The sequence below is a fragment of the Halichoerus grypus genome, chromosome 7, assembly GCF_964656455.1.
Source record: "Halichoerus grypus chromosome 7, mHalGry1.hap1.1, whole genome shotgun sequence".
Classification (NCBI taxonomy): Eukaryota; Metazoa; Chordata; class Mammalia; order Carnivora; family Phocidae; genus Halichoerus; species Halichoerus grypus.
Genome location: NC_135718.1, coordinates 155,256,273 through 155,270,412, shown reverse-complemented (window position 1 = coordinate 155,270,412; position 14,140 = coordinate 155,256,273). Strand labels below are relative to the sequence as shown.

At 59.2% G+C, this 14,140-nt stretch overlaps 1 protein-coding gene across 4 annotated transcripts in view; it reads right to left on the bottom strand.

Moving 5' to 3' along the window:
• Positions 1 to 1,636: 1,636 nt before the first annotated feature.
• Positions 1,637 to 14,140, bottom strand: part of KCNN3 (potassium calcium-activated channel subfamily N member 3) — a 133,664-nt gene continuing 121,160 nt past the window's right edge. For 3 of the 4 annotated variants that reach the window (XM_078078600.1, XM_078078602.1, XM_036086756.2), the window contains 3 exons: positions 8,428 to 8,555; positions 7,190 to 7,259; positions 1,637 to 2,468 (listed from right to left, as the gene is read on the bottom strand). In XM_078078600.1, the coding sequence (XP_077934726.1) occupies positions 2,178 to 2,468; positions 7,190 to 7,259; positions 8,428 to 8,555 (489 nt within the window). In that variant the 3' untranslated portion in view covers positions 1,637 to 2,177. The remainder of the gene's footprint in view (positions 2,469 to 7,189; positions 7,260 to 8,427; positions 8,556 to 14,140) is intronic. The other variant, XM_078078601.1, reaches the window with a different exon arrangement.

Genomic DNA, 14,140 nt, shown 5'->3' with positions numbered 1-14,140 from the left:
GCGTGAATGAGGGCCTACAGTCACCCACCGACCTGGGCGGGTCAGCGGCATCTTGCGCGTCATTTTTTTGAGGTTAAGACTAAATCCCTGTATGTGTGCACACAGAACGGAGACGGTGAACAGGAGGGAGTGGGGAGGGCTGCGGGTCAGCGACCAGGACGGGCGCATGCAGGGCCACCTGCCTGCGGCCTCCCCCTTGTGAGATGGAGCTCTGGCCGCAAAGACCCTGCACGGTAACTTCATCTGCGCGCACATCTGTTTCCCGATTCCGCTGTACGTCACTGAAACGGGAGCACCGTTCTTGGGACATAAAAAAGGAGGGTGATCTTTCAGATAATCGACAGTTAAAGGAACAAGTGAAAAAACAAAGAGCCAGCAGCAAGTATGGTGTCTGCAAAACAGCCAATGGAAATGCTCCCAGGAGTCACCAAGACAGGGACAAGACCGTGGGCGGAACAACGGCCGGAAAAGGAGATAAAAGAGGAAGTTTAGCAAGAGACCAGGTCTTCTGGAACGAGTAGCTGGGCTCTAGGGTCATCTACCCTTTGCCACCTAGTGATCCCCTTGCCCCTAGAAGACCTGGCCCAGCTCTGATGTCAGGGAAGTGACATGTCCCGTGCACAGCGAAGCCCCGCAGAACAACCATGCGCAGATGACACCGTGACGCTCTGCCCGAAGCAGATGAAACATTCCACACCGTCTCGTCTAACTCCCCACCAGCTGCAGCCAAAGACCCTACGACGAGAAGAGCGACGAAACACAGGAACGTTGCGAACGGTCACGTACAGAGCAATGAGAGATGGGGTCCATGTGCCTCATCCCCGATGCCGGGCACTGCGCTGGGTCTGGATGTTTCTCAAGTTTCTTGGAGTTTGAGACAAATTCGAACGGTTTTTGCACCAAGATTAACATGGCACAGTAGGAACGGGCTGCTGACAGATCCGTCACCTCACCTTACCCACAAGCCTCCCTAAGGGCTCCCTCATCCTCAGATTCTTTCATTCTGAGGTGGTCTCAGGTCGGGGAGAAGGGGCCACATGGGCCACTCACGACCACGTGTCCCAGCTCAGCAGCTCTCGGGGGGCGGCACTGGACCCCCCTGCGCTCCTAACGCCTGGGGTGGGAGCACCGCTGCTGGATGAGGGTGGCTGAGCGGATCCCCAGACCACGCTCCTCCTCACGGGGGCCTCCCTGGGCTGCACCTGTGTGCGCACGCCCCCTCCCCGTACACACACACGTGGGTCACCTGCTCCACCGCAACACAGCGGTTTGGATATAAGGAGAAAATTCTGCACAGGCTGTCAGTTTGAGAAGGCTGCTTATCTCTCTAGAACGCCAACAAGTGCGGCTCGGCGTTCATCTCAAACCCAGCAAGGGCGGTGCGCGTCCAGGGTGGGCACCTGCGCCGTTGTCTGAAGGGGCCTGCATCTTAGTGACGCTCAGGATGTGCCCAACCAGCAAAGTACCTGAGCTGAAGGCACCCACGATCGGATTCAAACCGACTCCACACGTATTTACTGCCCACTGTGTGCGGGCTGAGGTACCAGGTCCCTTTCTCTTCGGGTCAAACTCAAACGAGGACAGACCTCTGCTGGATGTGGGGGTGTGTGTGTGCGCACGCTTGCAGACACACAGGAAAATCTGGCTTTTTATTTGTCTTTTTTTTTTTAGTCTAAATTGGGTTTTATGACTGGTTAAGGTACGGGAGGAAAGAACGTCTGTTTCGGCAAGTTGTGGCTGCCCTTCCTGCCTTTTGTCGCCGGGAGGTTTCCTGAGGCCCCAGTGGGGAGGGACCCCCCCCCGAGCCTGAAGCCACCCCCCGGGACCCTCTTCTGGGCTCCTTCTCTGTTGGCTGCCTCGTGCACCTGCCCCCCGCCCCCCACGTGAGACCTGAGATGGAGCGTGGATTTCTGTTCTGCACCAGCCCTGATGCCAGGGGCCCGCGTCCTCTCACCTCCTCTTCCTGCTCCCAAGCAGAGGCACCTAAACAGAGATTAGATTTCTGGTTTCAAGGCATGTTGAACCAAGCACGCTGAATGAACACGAGTTGGGTGATTAGCTCGGTCTCTCCTCTTTACGGTCCCTGGTCCGATGGGTCCTTGATGGCAAAGTGACCAGGAGAGAGTTGATTTGCATCTTAAGACCTATGGGCAATGCTTCTGGAGTGGGGGGCTTATCTAGCAACTGCTTGAACTTGTGTACGGGGTTGGGAAGGAGGTGGAGCTGACCCCGAGGGGGCTGTCGGAGGCTGGGGGCGTGTGGGTGGCGCCCGCGGGGCCGGCCCGGGCCTCGGCGATGGCCGACAGGAGCTGCTGCTGTTGGCGCAGGGCGTCGGCGATGAGGAGGGGCAGGGAACTGAAGCCCGCAGCCAGGTGCTCCAGCTTGGACTCCAGGCTGCCGATCTGCTTCTCCAGGTCTTCGCTCCGATCGTTGAGCTCTGTGATCAGGTCGTACATGATGTTCTGCATCTGTATGGAGAGACGGGGAGACGGGGCACCACAGGTCACCGCAGGGGGGCCTGCGACGTGAAGGTGAGGTGCTCCCAAAGCACACCGAGAGCGAGGTCCACACCAGCGCACAGGGTCTGGCCCACCCAGGAGAGGACCTGGAGGCGCAGGGGCTGGGGGGGCGGCAGCAACACCCGCCAGGAAGCCCGTGTCACGGGGAAGCAGACGGGCGAGTCCTGGCGGGTCCTCATGTCCCTGCTGACCCGACCTCGGGGCTCAGAGGCTGCGCGAGAAGGCACCGTGCTGGGCTGTGGACGGCGTGGGGACTTGCCGAGTCTGAACCCTGGCTGCCTTATAAAACAGGAGTGATAACCACACGTGGTCACCACGCTATCGCCGGTCGGCTGTGTCCAGCACGGCAGCCAGAAGAGACGCCGGACGCAGGGACTCGCCGCCGGCCGGCTCCGCATCCACACGCAGCTGCTGCGCGTGGTCCCAGCCCCTCCCCACTGCCTGGTCCCCGGGGAGGTCTGCTGCCCCATCTGGGACATCCCTGCAGGCCCAGTCCTCCCCCAGAGCTCCCGCAGGCCGGCTGAGGCCTTTGTCCATCTGTCGCGGTTCAGACCCCCCCCGCCCTGTCCTGCCTCCTTCACTCCCAAATGGGCCCCCCAGCAAACCTCCCGCCTCACCGCTGTCTCCCCGAGTCCCAGTGACCTGCCCCATCTCCTGTGCCCTGCTTCATACTGCACCCCACCCCCACTCCCAGTCCTGCTAACCTGCTCAACTGTCCCCTTTTCCTCCCACCTTCTTTTTTTTTTTTTTTTAAGATTTTATTTATTTATTTGACAGAGAGAGACAGTGAGAGAGGGAACACAAGCACAGGAAGTGGGAGAGGGAGAAGCAGGCTTCCCGCCGAGCAGGGAGCCCGATGTGGGACTCGATCCCAGAACTCTGGGATCACGACCTGAGCCGAAGGCAGACGCTTAACGACTGAGCCACCCAGGCGCCCCTCCTCCCACCTTCTTTTGCGCTAGCAAATTCTGCTGCCCCTGGGGATGGGCTGCCGTCACCCACCAGGAGGGACCCTCCTTCAGGGCCTGGACCTTCGCCTGCTGTTTTACTGATGTGTCTCAAGGGCCTAAAACAGCACCAGCTCGTAGGAGATGCTCAACTAACAGACACACAAACATACATAATCACACCTAGGGGGGGTGGGGGGCAGGGGCCTGTCCCTGAAAGATGTCAGTGGAACAAACGGATGAGTGAGGCTGGCATGGGTCCCTCCCATCCTGGGCCCAAGGTAGGAAACCCACTGATGGGGAGAGATGTTTCACACCACGAATTGTTCCCAGGTACCTAGAAAGGTTCTCAGTGTTTACCAACAAGACCCGTGTGGCTGAAGGGAAGGAAGGAAGAGCCCGAGGGCCCAGCCCAGGGCTGCCTGGGAGTGACCCCTGCAGGAGGCCGTGAGGGCAGGGGGCAAACGGGGGAGCCCCCAGGGAGCTGAAACACAAATGAAACTTAAAAGGAAGCCAATAAACTTGCCTTCTGAGAGTTAAGTCATAAAACTGGGTCAGAGCAGAGCTGAAGGGGGGGCCTCAGGCCCAGGCACCATTCCCTCCGGCTGCCTGACCACACACCTGGGTGCCCCCCACGCCCCAGCACAGAGCCCCACTGAGTCCACACACACCCCTCAAATCCCGCTCCTTTAACGGCCGACCAAGCCACCTGAGCTCCATGCCCACCTCCCGCAGGTGCACTCCCAGTCCCGTCCCAGGGTCCCACTTCTCCCTCATCGGGCCACTTTCTGATGATAGTTTGGCTTCCGGGTTGGCCCAGAGAGCGCTCACCTAGGTGACAGCTCTGCTTTGCCGTAAATCAACGAGGGACCGCCGTGTGAGCGCCGTGTGAGCCCGCAGCCCGTGGCTCCCAGTCCCTGTGGCTGCCATGGTGGCCGTTGCTCTGTACCCCCCGCCCCCTCCCAGGTAACGTGGCCCTTGGGGCTTCTGGTCCTCTGCCCGTAACATCCTGATCCTATTGGCCTGAAACTCCAAGTTACTTCAGCAGACGCAGAAACCCCTGGAGCCGCGGCCCCGGAGTAGGGATGGAGGTGAGAGGGGAAAGCAGAGTAAAGGAAGGTGGCAAAGTAAGAGGGCCGGAGAGGGGGTGGGGAAGGGGCCATCCAGAAGTAGGAGGAAGGCAGCTCAGCCTGGGAGCGCAGGATGCCCCCGGCGGGCGGGCGGGAGACCAGACTTCGGAAGTGAAAGGGCTGCCTTCACTCGTTAACAATCCAGAACCTCCATCGAGGGGCACACTGTTGCCGGACGTCCAGACCACTCACTCATTTGCCTGGCTGGGGCCCGGGCCCCTGGGTCTCGGCCCCCCAAGCGGCCGCTGACCAGCTGCCCGACCTCAGGGCGGCCACTTTGTGCCTTTGGATCTTGGCTTCCTCATCTGTATTCATAATGAGGACTACCATTTGCAAAACCTCCATATAGTTTACAAAGCTCTTCCACAGACACTGTCTTATTGGTTCCTTGAGCCTCGGATGCTAGGAATTATGTTTACGTTCCAATGAAAGAAATCGAAGCTAGCAAATAAAGACCCAAGTCCTCCAGCAATGCCACCCTGTAAGATCGCTGTTCCATCTAGCAAATAATATTTGGAGGCCGTGTGCCATTTTCTTGATCTATCGAGGACCGAAGAGCAGGGGTGGGAAGGTGGCGAGCCTGGAGAATGCAGGGCAGACAGAACACAGCCGTGTCCCCTGCTCCGTGGTTGGGGACAAGGTGCAGGGTGGGGGGAGGGGGCATATGACCCAAATACACTGAGGTGCAGCCAGGGCCCTGGGTGAGTCTCCGGGAGGGAAAGAGTGGGTGGAGGCAGAGCCCCCCTCTCCTGGGCTCGCCCCTGTCCCCACGGCAGCCCTGCAGAGGCCCCCCTCACCCTTCCCTGCACACCTCTCCTTCCAGGTGGCTCGCGGCAGATTACTGACGGGGTTTCGGTCCCCACATGATTCACTGAGCGGGCCTGCTCTTCACGGGGCCGCATCTCTGTGAGGCGCTGTGGGTGGTACTGAACCAACACAGGCTGGAAAGTCCGTTGGCCTGATGTTCCCGGGAGAACATCAGCGACAGTGAGTCCTGCCAGCTGAGAGGGAGGCAGGAGAGCCCGCTGCTTGTAGGAGAAAGTCTGGGGGCATGGCATTAGGCCGGGTATTCCCGCGTGGCGCTGGGTGGGTCCCCGGCCAGGTCTGCCCGGCACCACCCTCTTCCTGGCCACAGCTGGCTGGTCTGAGTGCAGACTCGTGACCCGACTGGCCAGTCACCTCATCTCTGAGAGTTCGGAGCTAAGATCACCAGAAGGCCAGTGCGTCCTCACCTGTGGCCAGAGCACTCTCTGGACAGGGGCGCCAGGGTCTGCCCGGGAGACAGAAGCCACAGTGGGGAGGGGACAGCAGGGGACAGACCTGAAGCAAGCTCTTGCACAGGAGAGAGAGGAGAGGGTGAGGCGTGTCCCCCCCCGCCCCGCCGGGGCGTCAGGGCTGCCCGTGGCCCGTCCTCTGTTCTCTGTGGCCCCTTCCTCGAGTCTGGCCAGGTGCCCTGAGGCTCTAGAATGAGGCTTCCTTCTGTCATTCTAAGAAAGGCCTCCATTTGTAAACCTGTCTAGTGCTTCCTGATACCCAAGCATGTTAACTCTGTACCCAAGGCCCCGGGGGCTTCCCTCCCACAGCCCAGTCTCCCCACCCGTCCCCCCACGTCCAGGCTCTGGGGCCCGGCTCCACTGCAGGGCCTGGCCCAGGCACACAGGCCCGAGGACCTCCCTGCACCTGTGCGTCTCTGCCCCCAGTCCCCCCCCCCGGCTGGGGAGGTCCTTGCTGGGGCTTGATCCCTTCATCGAACAAGGCGCCTGCACGTGGCCTGACAACTGGCAATTTCTCTGATTGCACCTCTTTTCAAAGGGTGCTAATTTGCCGGAGGGAGTTTCTCTGCTCACCCAGGGAACGGGTTCCATTATGATAATTGACATCTGCTGGAATGTTCTGCTAGCCTGGCCCCAGGCTGATGTACAATCTTTATGGAGGGGCCGTGAGGGGAGGGGTTGCGGGGGGGGGAGCAACCCAGCTCGGCCAGCAGGGTGGCCTTCCGTTCTTGGTTGCTACAGCTTGCAAGAGGAGAGGCGAGTTTCTTCACGGTATTTATGGCAGTCTGAGTTAGAAGTGCAGAGTGGCGGCGTGGCGTCAGTCCCGGGGCTCCCAGGGAGGGTTCTCTTTTTTGGCACCTTCATGCTCACCATGGGGACCTGCCTCTTGAGAAGTAAAGAAACGCACCCCCCACCACCAATTGGGGTCAGAAAAGCTGGTCTGTAAGGATTAGAGGAGGCGAGTAAATGAACTGCCAGGCATTACCGTGTGCCAGGCAGCGTGGCCCCCGCGTCCCCAGGTGGGCCCGGCAGGCTGCCCCCCTGTGCAAGCCCGAGTTCATTCTTGGGGCGTCGCCGCACAGCCTCAAGATGAGGAGGCTACTGAGCCACAGACACGGACGGACCCACGGCCGCGCTGACCGGGATTTCCATCAATAGAACTCCCGTCAGGAACTCGACCCTGGACTCCTTTCCCCAAGGAGGGGCTGTCGTTGCTCTCCTGGCCCCACACTGCGTAGCTGGGACGTGGCCGGGTCCTCGCAGCCACAGGGGAGGGCCAAGTGTCAGGGCCTAAGAATGCTCCAGGTTCCGCCACTCACCTTGGAAAGGTCCACCAGGGTGTTGGCTTGGTCGCTCAGCTTCCTCTGCTCCATCTTGACGCTCCTCAGTCTGTGGGAAAGAGTCGTGAGAGCCAGACTCCCCAAGTGCCCACGACAGCTTAGCCCCAAGTGCGGATTCCACATCTGCTCGATGCGCCTGACTCTGGAACCCAGCATGGGGACCTCGATCATGGGACATCGATCACGGGGCCTCGATCATGGGGGCCTCAATCACGGAGACCTCCATTATGGAACCTCAATCACGGAGAACCCAGCATGGGGACCTCGATCACGGGACCTCGATCACGGGACCTCTATCACGGGGCCTCGATCAGGGGGGCCTCGATCACCGGGCCTTGATCACGGAACCTCGATCACGGAGACCTTGATCACGGGGCCTCGGTCATGGGGCCTCGATCATGGGGGCCTCGATCATGGAGACCTCGATCACGGAACCTCGATCACGGAGACCTCGATCATGGAGACCTCGATCACATGGGCCTGATCACGGGGGCCTCGATCATGGAGACCTCGATCACGGGGGCCTCGATCACGGGGGCCCTCGATCACGGGGGCCTTGATTACAGGGCCTAGATCATGGAGGAGTCGATCACAGGACCTCGATCACGGGGGCCTCGATCATGGAGACCTCGATCACGGGGGCCTCGATCACGGGGGCCCTCGATCACGGGGGCCTTGATTACAGGGCCTAGATCATGGAGGAGTCGATCACAGGACCTCGATCACGGGGGCCTCGATCACGGGGCCTCTATCACAGGGCCTCCATCACAGGCTGCCCAAGGTCCCCAGGAAAGCAAATCTCATTTCCACGCTGTGACTTCCACCTCCTCACGCGCTGCTGTCAGGCCTTCTCCCTGCTTTGGTGCTGCTTGAATGCCCTCCTCCCCAGATCTCCTTCCTCCCTACTTCTCCACCCTACTTTCAAGTGCCTCTCTTCTGGAGACGCTGACCACAGTCGGCTCTGCTCCCAAGTGCCATGTGGGGGCTGTGTGTGTCAGGGGGACTGGGGTGTCCCGCAGGCTCTTACCCTTCTCCCTGCCTTAGCGACCTGTCTGGGGCCCACTGGCTGTGGGTGCCATAAATGGAGAAACCAACCAATCTGGGCCCGGCTCACGGCCCCCGGTGCTTGTCGGGTGCCCCACACGGCTTTCTTCCGTGTTTCTGGGTCAGGGAGGTCCTGACAGAGGCTCAGGCTGGCGGGCACCCTGCGTACTCACTGGTGGATGGCCTGGAGGAACTTCCGCTGGTGCTTCCTGACTTTGGCGTGGTCGATCTTCTTCAGCAGCTTCGTGTGTTTGTAGATCAGCCACGTTTCCCGGAGGACGTTGGCCGCAGCATTCTTGATCTGGGGAAAGACAAATAAGGCAAGTGGCTACCAGGTTCGTTTTCCTAGTCTCACATACTCTGTTTTTCGTGTGGGCCGATACAGTCTACCTTATAAGGACACGGTTCTGCCGAGATGTGGTGTTTCTTCACTGATTCATGAACTCTTAGAAAGGAGGATTACAATTCATCCCCTAGGACTCCCGTCTCGGACACAGCGGACAGGCCGGAGCTGTTTCTTTCTTAATTATTTCAGACTGCCCCTGGACCGCATCCCCCAGACCCGGGGGCCGGGGCGCCCTGTGGACGAGCAGAGCTCCACGCTCCACCTGAGACTTCCTCTTACTGCACAGGGCACCTTTCCTGGATTCGGAGACTGAACAGATTTCCTATCAGCTGGAGATTTTAAAAGGCCGCTTAGAGGAAATGTCTTTCCCACAAACGGAGTGAGGCCTCCGCCAGCCCAAATGTCCTTTTTCAAATGGCCAAAAACATTTACACTGTAATTTTACACGTAAATGTAATTGGCTTAAAGCTGACACCATTTCAAAGCAGTGTCTGAAAATCAGTGAAGACATTTGGGTGTGAGGCCACTGCGCACTCCGGCACGTGCCACGGGCATCCACCCGCATGCAGACCACTGGCACCACCGGCCGTCCACTGAGCCGGACGCATCGATGGCATCCAGATGGCAGGGGACAAAGTTCTCATCCAAACACAGACATCTTCGGCAATTAGGAACAAGAGCGAGAGGAAACCTTTCTTATTAAGCTAAACAGCTTTTTGATGACCTGTTCCCCTTTCTGTGAAACATGCAAATTGGCCCAGGCCCACGGGCCCGGGGCCTGGACGTCCGTCGGACAGCCGGGAAGAAACCGAGTCACCAGCCAGAAAAGATTTTAACGAAACCAGCTTTCTCAGACTGACGTCGCAGATGGGACATTGTTAAAAGGCTGAGGCGTGTGGGAAGGCCTGGGAAGCAGTTTTGCAGGCTGATAACTTTTGTGTGTGTATGTTTTAAAAATTTATTACCAAGGCTGGATTATATTTTTCATTGGCGCTGAAGTGATGTTTTTAAAAGAACAGCTAAGTCTTCTCAGAAATGTCTAAGTGACATAAACACTGCTCTTTTGTTCAGTAAAAATCCATGGTGAAAATGGTTTTCGATGACTTAATTGCCCACTTCTGGTGCTTCCTGGCCTGAAAGGAAGCAGGTGGTGGTGAGCGGACGCTGGAGATGGTGAGTGTCCAGGTGAGCAGCGGAGGCGGGGTCTGTCGGGCCCCGGAGTGGACAGGAGCCTCCCGGACGAGGGAGGGGGCGCTCGGGACGCGCCCCCACCGCCCCGGCTCTCTCTGCAGAGTGCACACCACTGCCGGCTTCTCCGGATGGGTGAATTCTTCCGTTTTCCTGGGTGCTTAGCTTCCAAGGAAGGCCTCGCAGAAAAACGGGAGAAAAACCCTCCCTCGGCAGTTAGGACGGCCAGCAGAGCCCCCGCTCCACACGAGTCCTCCCTGGAAGGCTGGCGAGCCGCGGAACGCCGGGGCAGATGGCCTCCGACATGTGTCTCGGTGTCGGTGAGGAGTGAGCAGCTGAAATGGGGAAGCCTGCAGGCTCAACCCTATTCTTCCAGTTAGTGAGTTTAGGAATAAATGCTTCATTATCTATTGGGTGGGAGACATAAATCCTTACCCTCAGGTGGTCGGGAGGCCCAAGGAGGCGCGGGTCTGAGCACTTCACGCGCATCTCAGTTACTCCTCCCCACAAACCCACTAGGCAGGGACTAGGATGTCCCCATTTTACAGAGGAAGAAACCGAGACACAGAGCAACACCAGGAAGCTATGCATGATAAACTGAGCCAACATGGCTGAAGTGTTCCATAAACTCTACACACACAGGTCTTAGTTATTATCAGCCCGAACCCCAATTTAAAATAGGAGGACACGGCGTCAGAGATGGGGCGCGAGCGCAGAGTCACATGGCTGATGGACGGCAAAGTCCGCACAGCAGCCCCGTCCAAGGGCGGGAGGCTTCCGTGTGGTCTGAAGAACGACCCGACTAGACCTCATCTCTACACAAACAACACCATTTCCTGTTTCCTAGGACCGAGGACTTGGAAAAACATTAGCATTTTTTCTTTTACTCATCAGGGCCCTCACTCAGCCGCGTAACGGAGTGGGGAGCCCGGGCCCCACGGCTCACTTCGGCCCACGTGCGAGGCTGGGAAGTCACGGCCGGCCCGGGCAGCGGACGCGGGCACCGCAGCATCTTTATGGGCTGCACCAGGAGGCCCCTGTGTATTCGGGAAAGCGATGTTAAATACCAGCCTCGGTGCTGACTCTGAAATTAATTGACAGCGAACAGCCTGGCACAAAGCTAAGTAGATCAGTCACTGCAAGAGAAGGAGAAGCAGGCTTTTAAGGGCACCATGCCCTCTGACGCTGACAGGAAATGCCACAAGCAGGGCCTCCGGCTACGTCATGCGGCTGACGGCTTTGAACGTCACTGGGGAGGGAGCGGCTGAGGTCCTGTGCCCCTCCCGGGATCCGCTGAGCTCCAGAGGGGGGCTCGGGTACCCTCTGAGCTGTCTTGGCGGGCAGGGGTACCAGGGCCAAAAGCTGCTCCTGGGGAGGATCAGGGGCCACGCCGGGCTGAGCAAGGCTGGCCACCGTCAGACGAGTCCTGCCTGCACACGGAAGGCTGGCTCTTCTGTTCCCCAAACATGTAAGCATACAAGCCGTTTCCTTGCCGGGTCCACACGCTCTCGACCCAAAATGTGTGTGCGTCGCCTCTGATGGGGGCCAGAGCGTGGGCTCAGTGCCCTCCAGGCCTGCCCGGGCCGCGCACAGGGAGGTGGCGTGAGGAGTCGTCACGGCAGCTGACCCTGAGTGCTGTGTGCCAGGTTGTGCCCGCTGCTTCATCAGCCCCCAGAGAAGCCTCACGAGGGGCTGGAACCCCCTCTTCTGCTGCTGAACCTCCGTGAGACTCAGGTGACGTTCTCATTCCTTCAAACAGCAAGGAGCACCTACCATGCAGACCCCGTTGTGAGAATACCGTGAACAGGCCAGGAGCACCCCGCGCTGAAGGGCTCTCAGTCTCCCCAGACAGTACGCGGCCTCGTGTCAGTAATAAGTGTCGGGGACCCGGAGCTTTGGGGGAAGAGGCTGCACATGCCAGTCGTTGCACGGGGACCCGCCGGGCACAGAGCCCGGCCACCGGCTCTTCAACTCATGGCAGCTCCACGGTGCCCTCCCCCCTGGATGTGAGCTTCCTCCTGCCCCCACCAGAGAAAATGTCACAGAACACGCTTGTCCGTTCCTTGGTTCTTGACCCCATCGCCCATGCCCGCGGCTTGCCCTGGCCACCCTCCCTGCTGCAGGGGGACATGGGACAGCCTGGGACGGGCGCCTCCAGAACCCTCAGGGAGCCCCCCCCCGTGACGCCCCAGGGAAGAAATCACTGGCATGCCCAGTAGCTTCCAGAAAGCTCCCCGGGGCGAGGCTGGAGAGGGGACGGGAGAGGATGCAGAACAGGCCTGGCAAGTGGGTGTGACAGAAGTCCGTTCAAGGAGCCCCTGGGTCGGATTCAGCTGAACTGAGCGCTGGTGAGCATCACATCCGAGAACCTGCAGGTCAGCCCTTCTTCAGACACTTGACTGAAGGAGTCCGTTAGGGACAGGACTGGGGAGGAGGGCCTTGCCCTGCGGCCTCGCCCTGACGCCCACAGACTTCCCGCTGGCTTCCTTTCCTCTCTCCGCTCCCACCCTCTCTCCAGCCGGTCCAGGCCTGTCCCGTGCCCCTTCTCAGGCTTCTCTGCTGGCACCGGGAAGCCGGCCCCAAGGCTTGGAACGGGCCTCCGCCCTGTGGCTGGCAGGAGCTCGGGGCAGGGAGTGAGGAGGGGAGGGTTTCTGTGGTTGGACGTTGGAGTTTGGAGCTCCTGGCCCCGCCAACATGGTGATGGATGGTGCTCAGCTGTACGTGGCCGTGGATGTGATACTCAGCCGGTGTGCTGGCAGACTGGCTTTTCTCACCCGCAGGCCTGGGACCCTAACCACCGGGCCAAGTTCCCAGGAACTGACTGCTCTGGAAAACCCACGGGGTTGTGGCTGGAGGCTGCGTGCAGGCCTGAGAACGTGCTGCTGCCCTGGCTATCATCCAGCTAGCTGCTGGTGGCTGGGCGCCCTCGATCGCCCATCTCTGGACCTGAGAGTCTCGTCCCTAGGCCTCCTTCCTGCTCAGAAGCTCAGTGGTTGTAGGATTCTTATTAAAGAAAACATGTCCCCGACCTCTCTGGGACAGAGCTCTGTGACGCAGATAATTTAGAGGCCCTTTCTGGGGGAGGATTAGTATTTGACAACTGATCCATCTATTACTTGACAAGTTTTTAAGAGATTAAGACCTGTGATGAGTAAATCCTTGAATTAGCCTGCTGGAAGAAAAAGTTTTTTCAGCAGGATTATGATAAAACTTTTACAGTTTCTTTAGCACTGATTAGTAGGTCCAGGGGGTTACTAAGGGTTTTGAGCAGGGTGCTGATATGTTCATAGCTAAGTCTTGGAGCCTCAGGGGACCCGCAGGGAAGCAAAGAGCAGGAAGACTAGGGACAGGGAAGCTCAGGGAGGGAGGTGGCCAGCACCTGTGACAGCTTTAAGTGTGGTGAGCAGAGGGCCAGGGGAAGCCGGCACGTGGGAACGGCCTTGGCGAGGTCGAAGCGGCTGGGGAACGGCTCAGGCCTCGGGGTCCAGGGCAGAGAAGAGTCCCGGATGCTGTAAGTTCCCAGGCCTGGAGACCAGGGAAGTCAGGAGAAGGAACAAGCGTAGGGAAGACAGGGGTTTGGTTTTGGTCTTATTCATTGGCCTCAGGGGAAATGTACTTAGATAAAGTATGCGGGGCAAGAGCCCCTCGCGGCAAGGGTAAGGACACACAGCCCTCAGCCAGTGGTGCACGGCTGGTGCTGCCTGAGGTCCGGCGTGGAGCGTCGACGTGGCAAACGTAAGCCTCGTGCCCGTGGGCAGCCGCGTGCCCGTGGGCAGCCTGCCTGCTGGTTAGAAGAGGAGGTGCTCTCTGAGGGCGGGAGCCGCCTGGTGCCCATCTTGGTGTCCCCGGAGCAGAGCGTGACGTCCAGCGGGCGACCTGACGATGGGTGTGGTTGGTTCCATAAAATGCGGAGATGGGGACATGCAGCATTGCGTGGGGGAAAGACGGGGAGCTAGTGTCTTTTTTCTAGTCTCTCTGTGTGGCGTTTACATATATATTATCTACCAGCCCAGACGGTAGCCAGAAATGGCAGTTCTGGAAGAGCAACGGCCCTGACCCCGTGAGGTCACTGGGAAGGCCCGACTGCGCTAAGTGCAGGGGTCATTGCTGCCAGAGCCGACCAGTTACACAAGTACAGGAAGGCCATGGGTTCAGGGGGACCAGGAACCGAGCTCCTCCCCCTGCACCACCAGCCGGCCCTGCCCCCTCCCGCCCACACGGTAAATACAGAAAACCCGAGTGACTCTCACGGGCGACGACGCGGGGGCCGGAACCGGTGCAGCAAGCCCGGCAGGACCCATAAACTAGAACGCTCTGCGTATTTTTAGGACCAATAAATTACAATTCTTCTC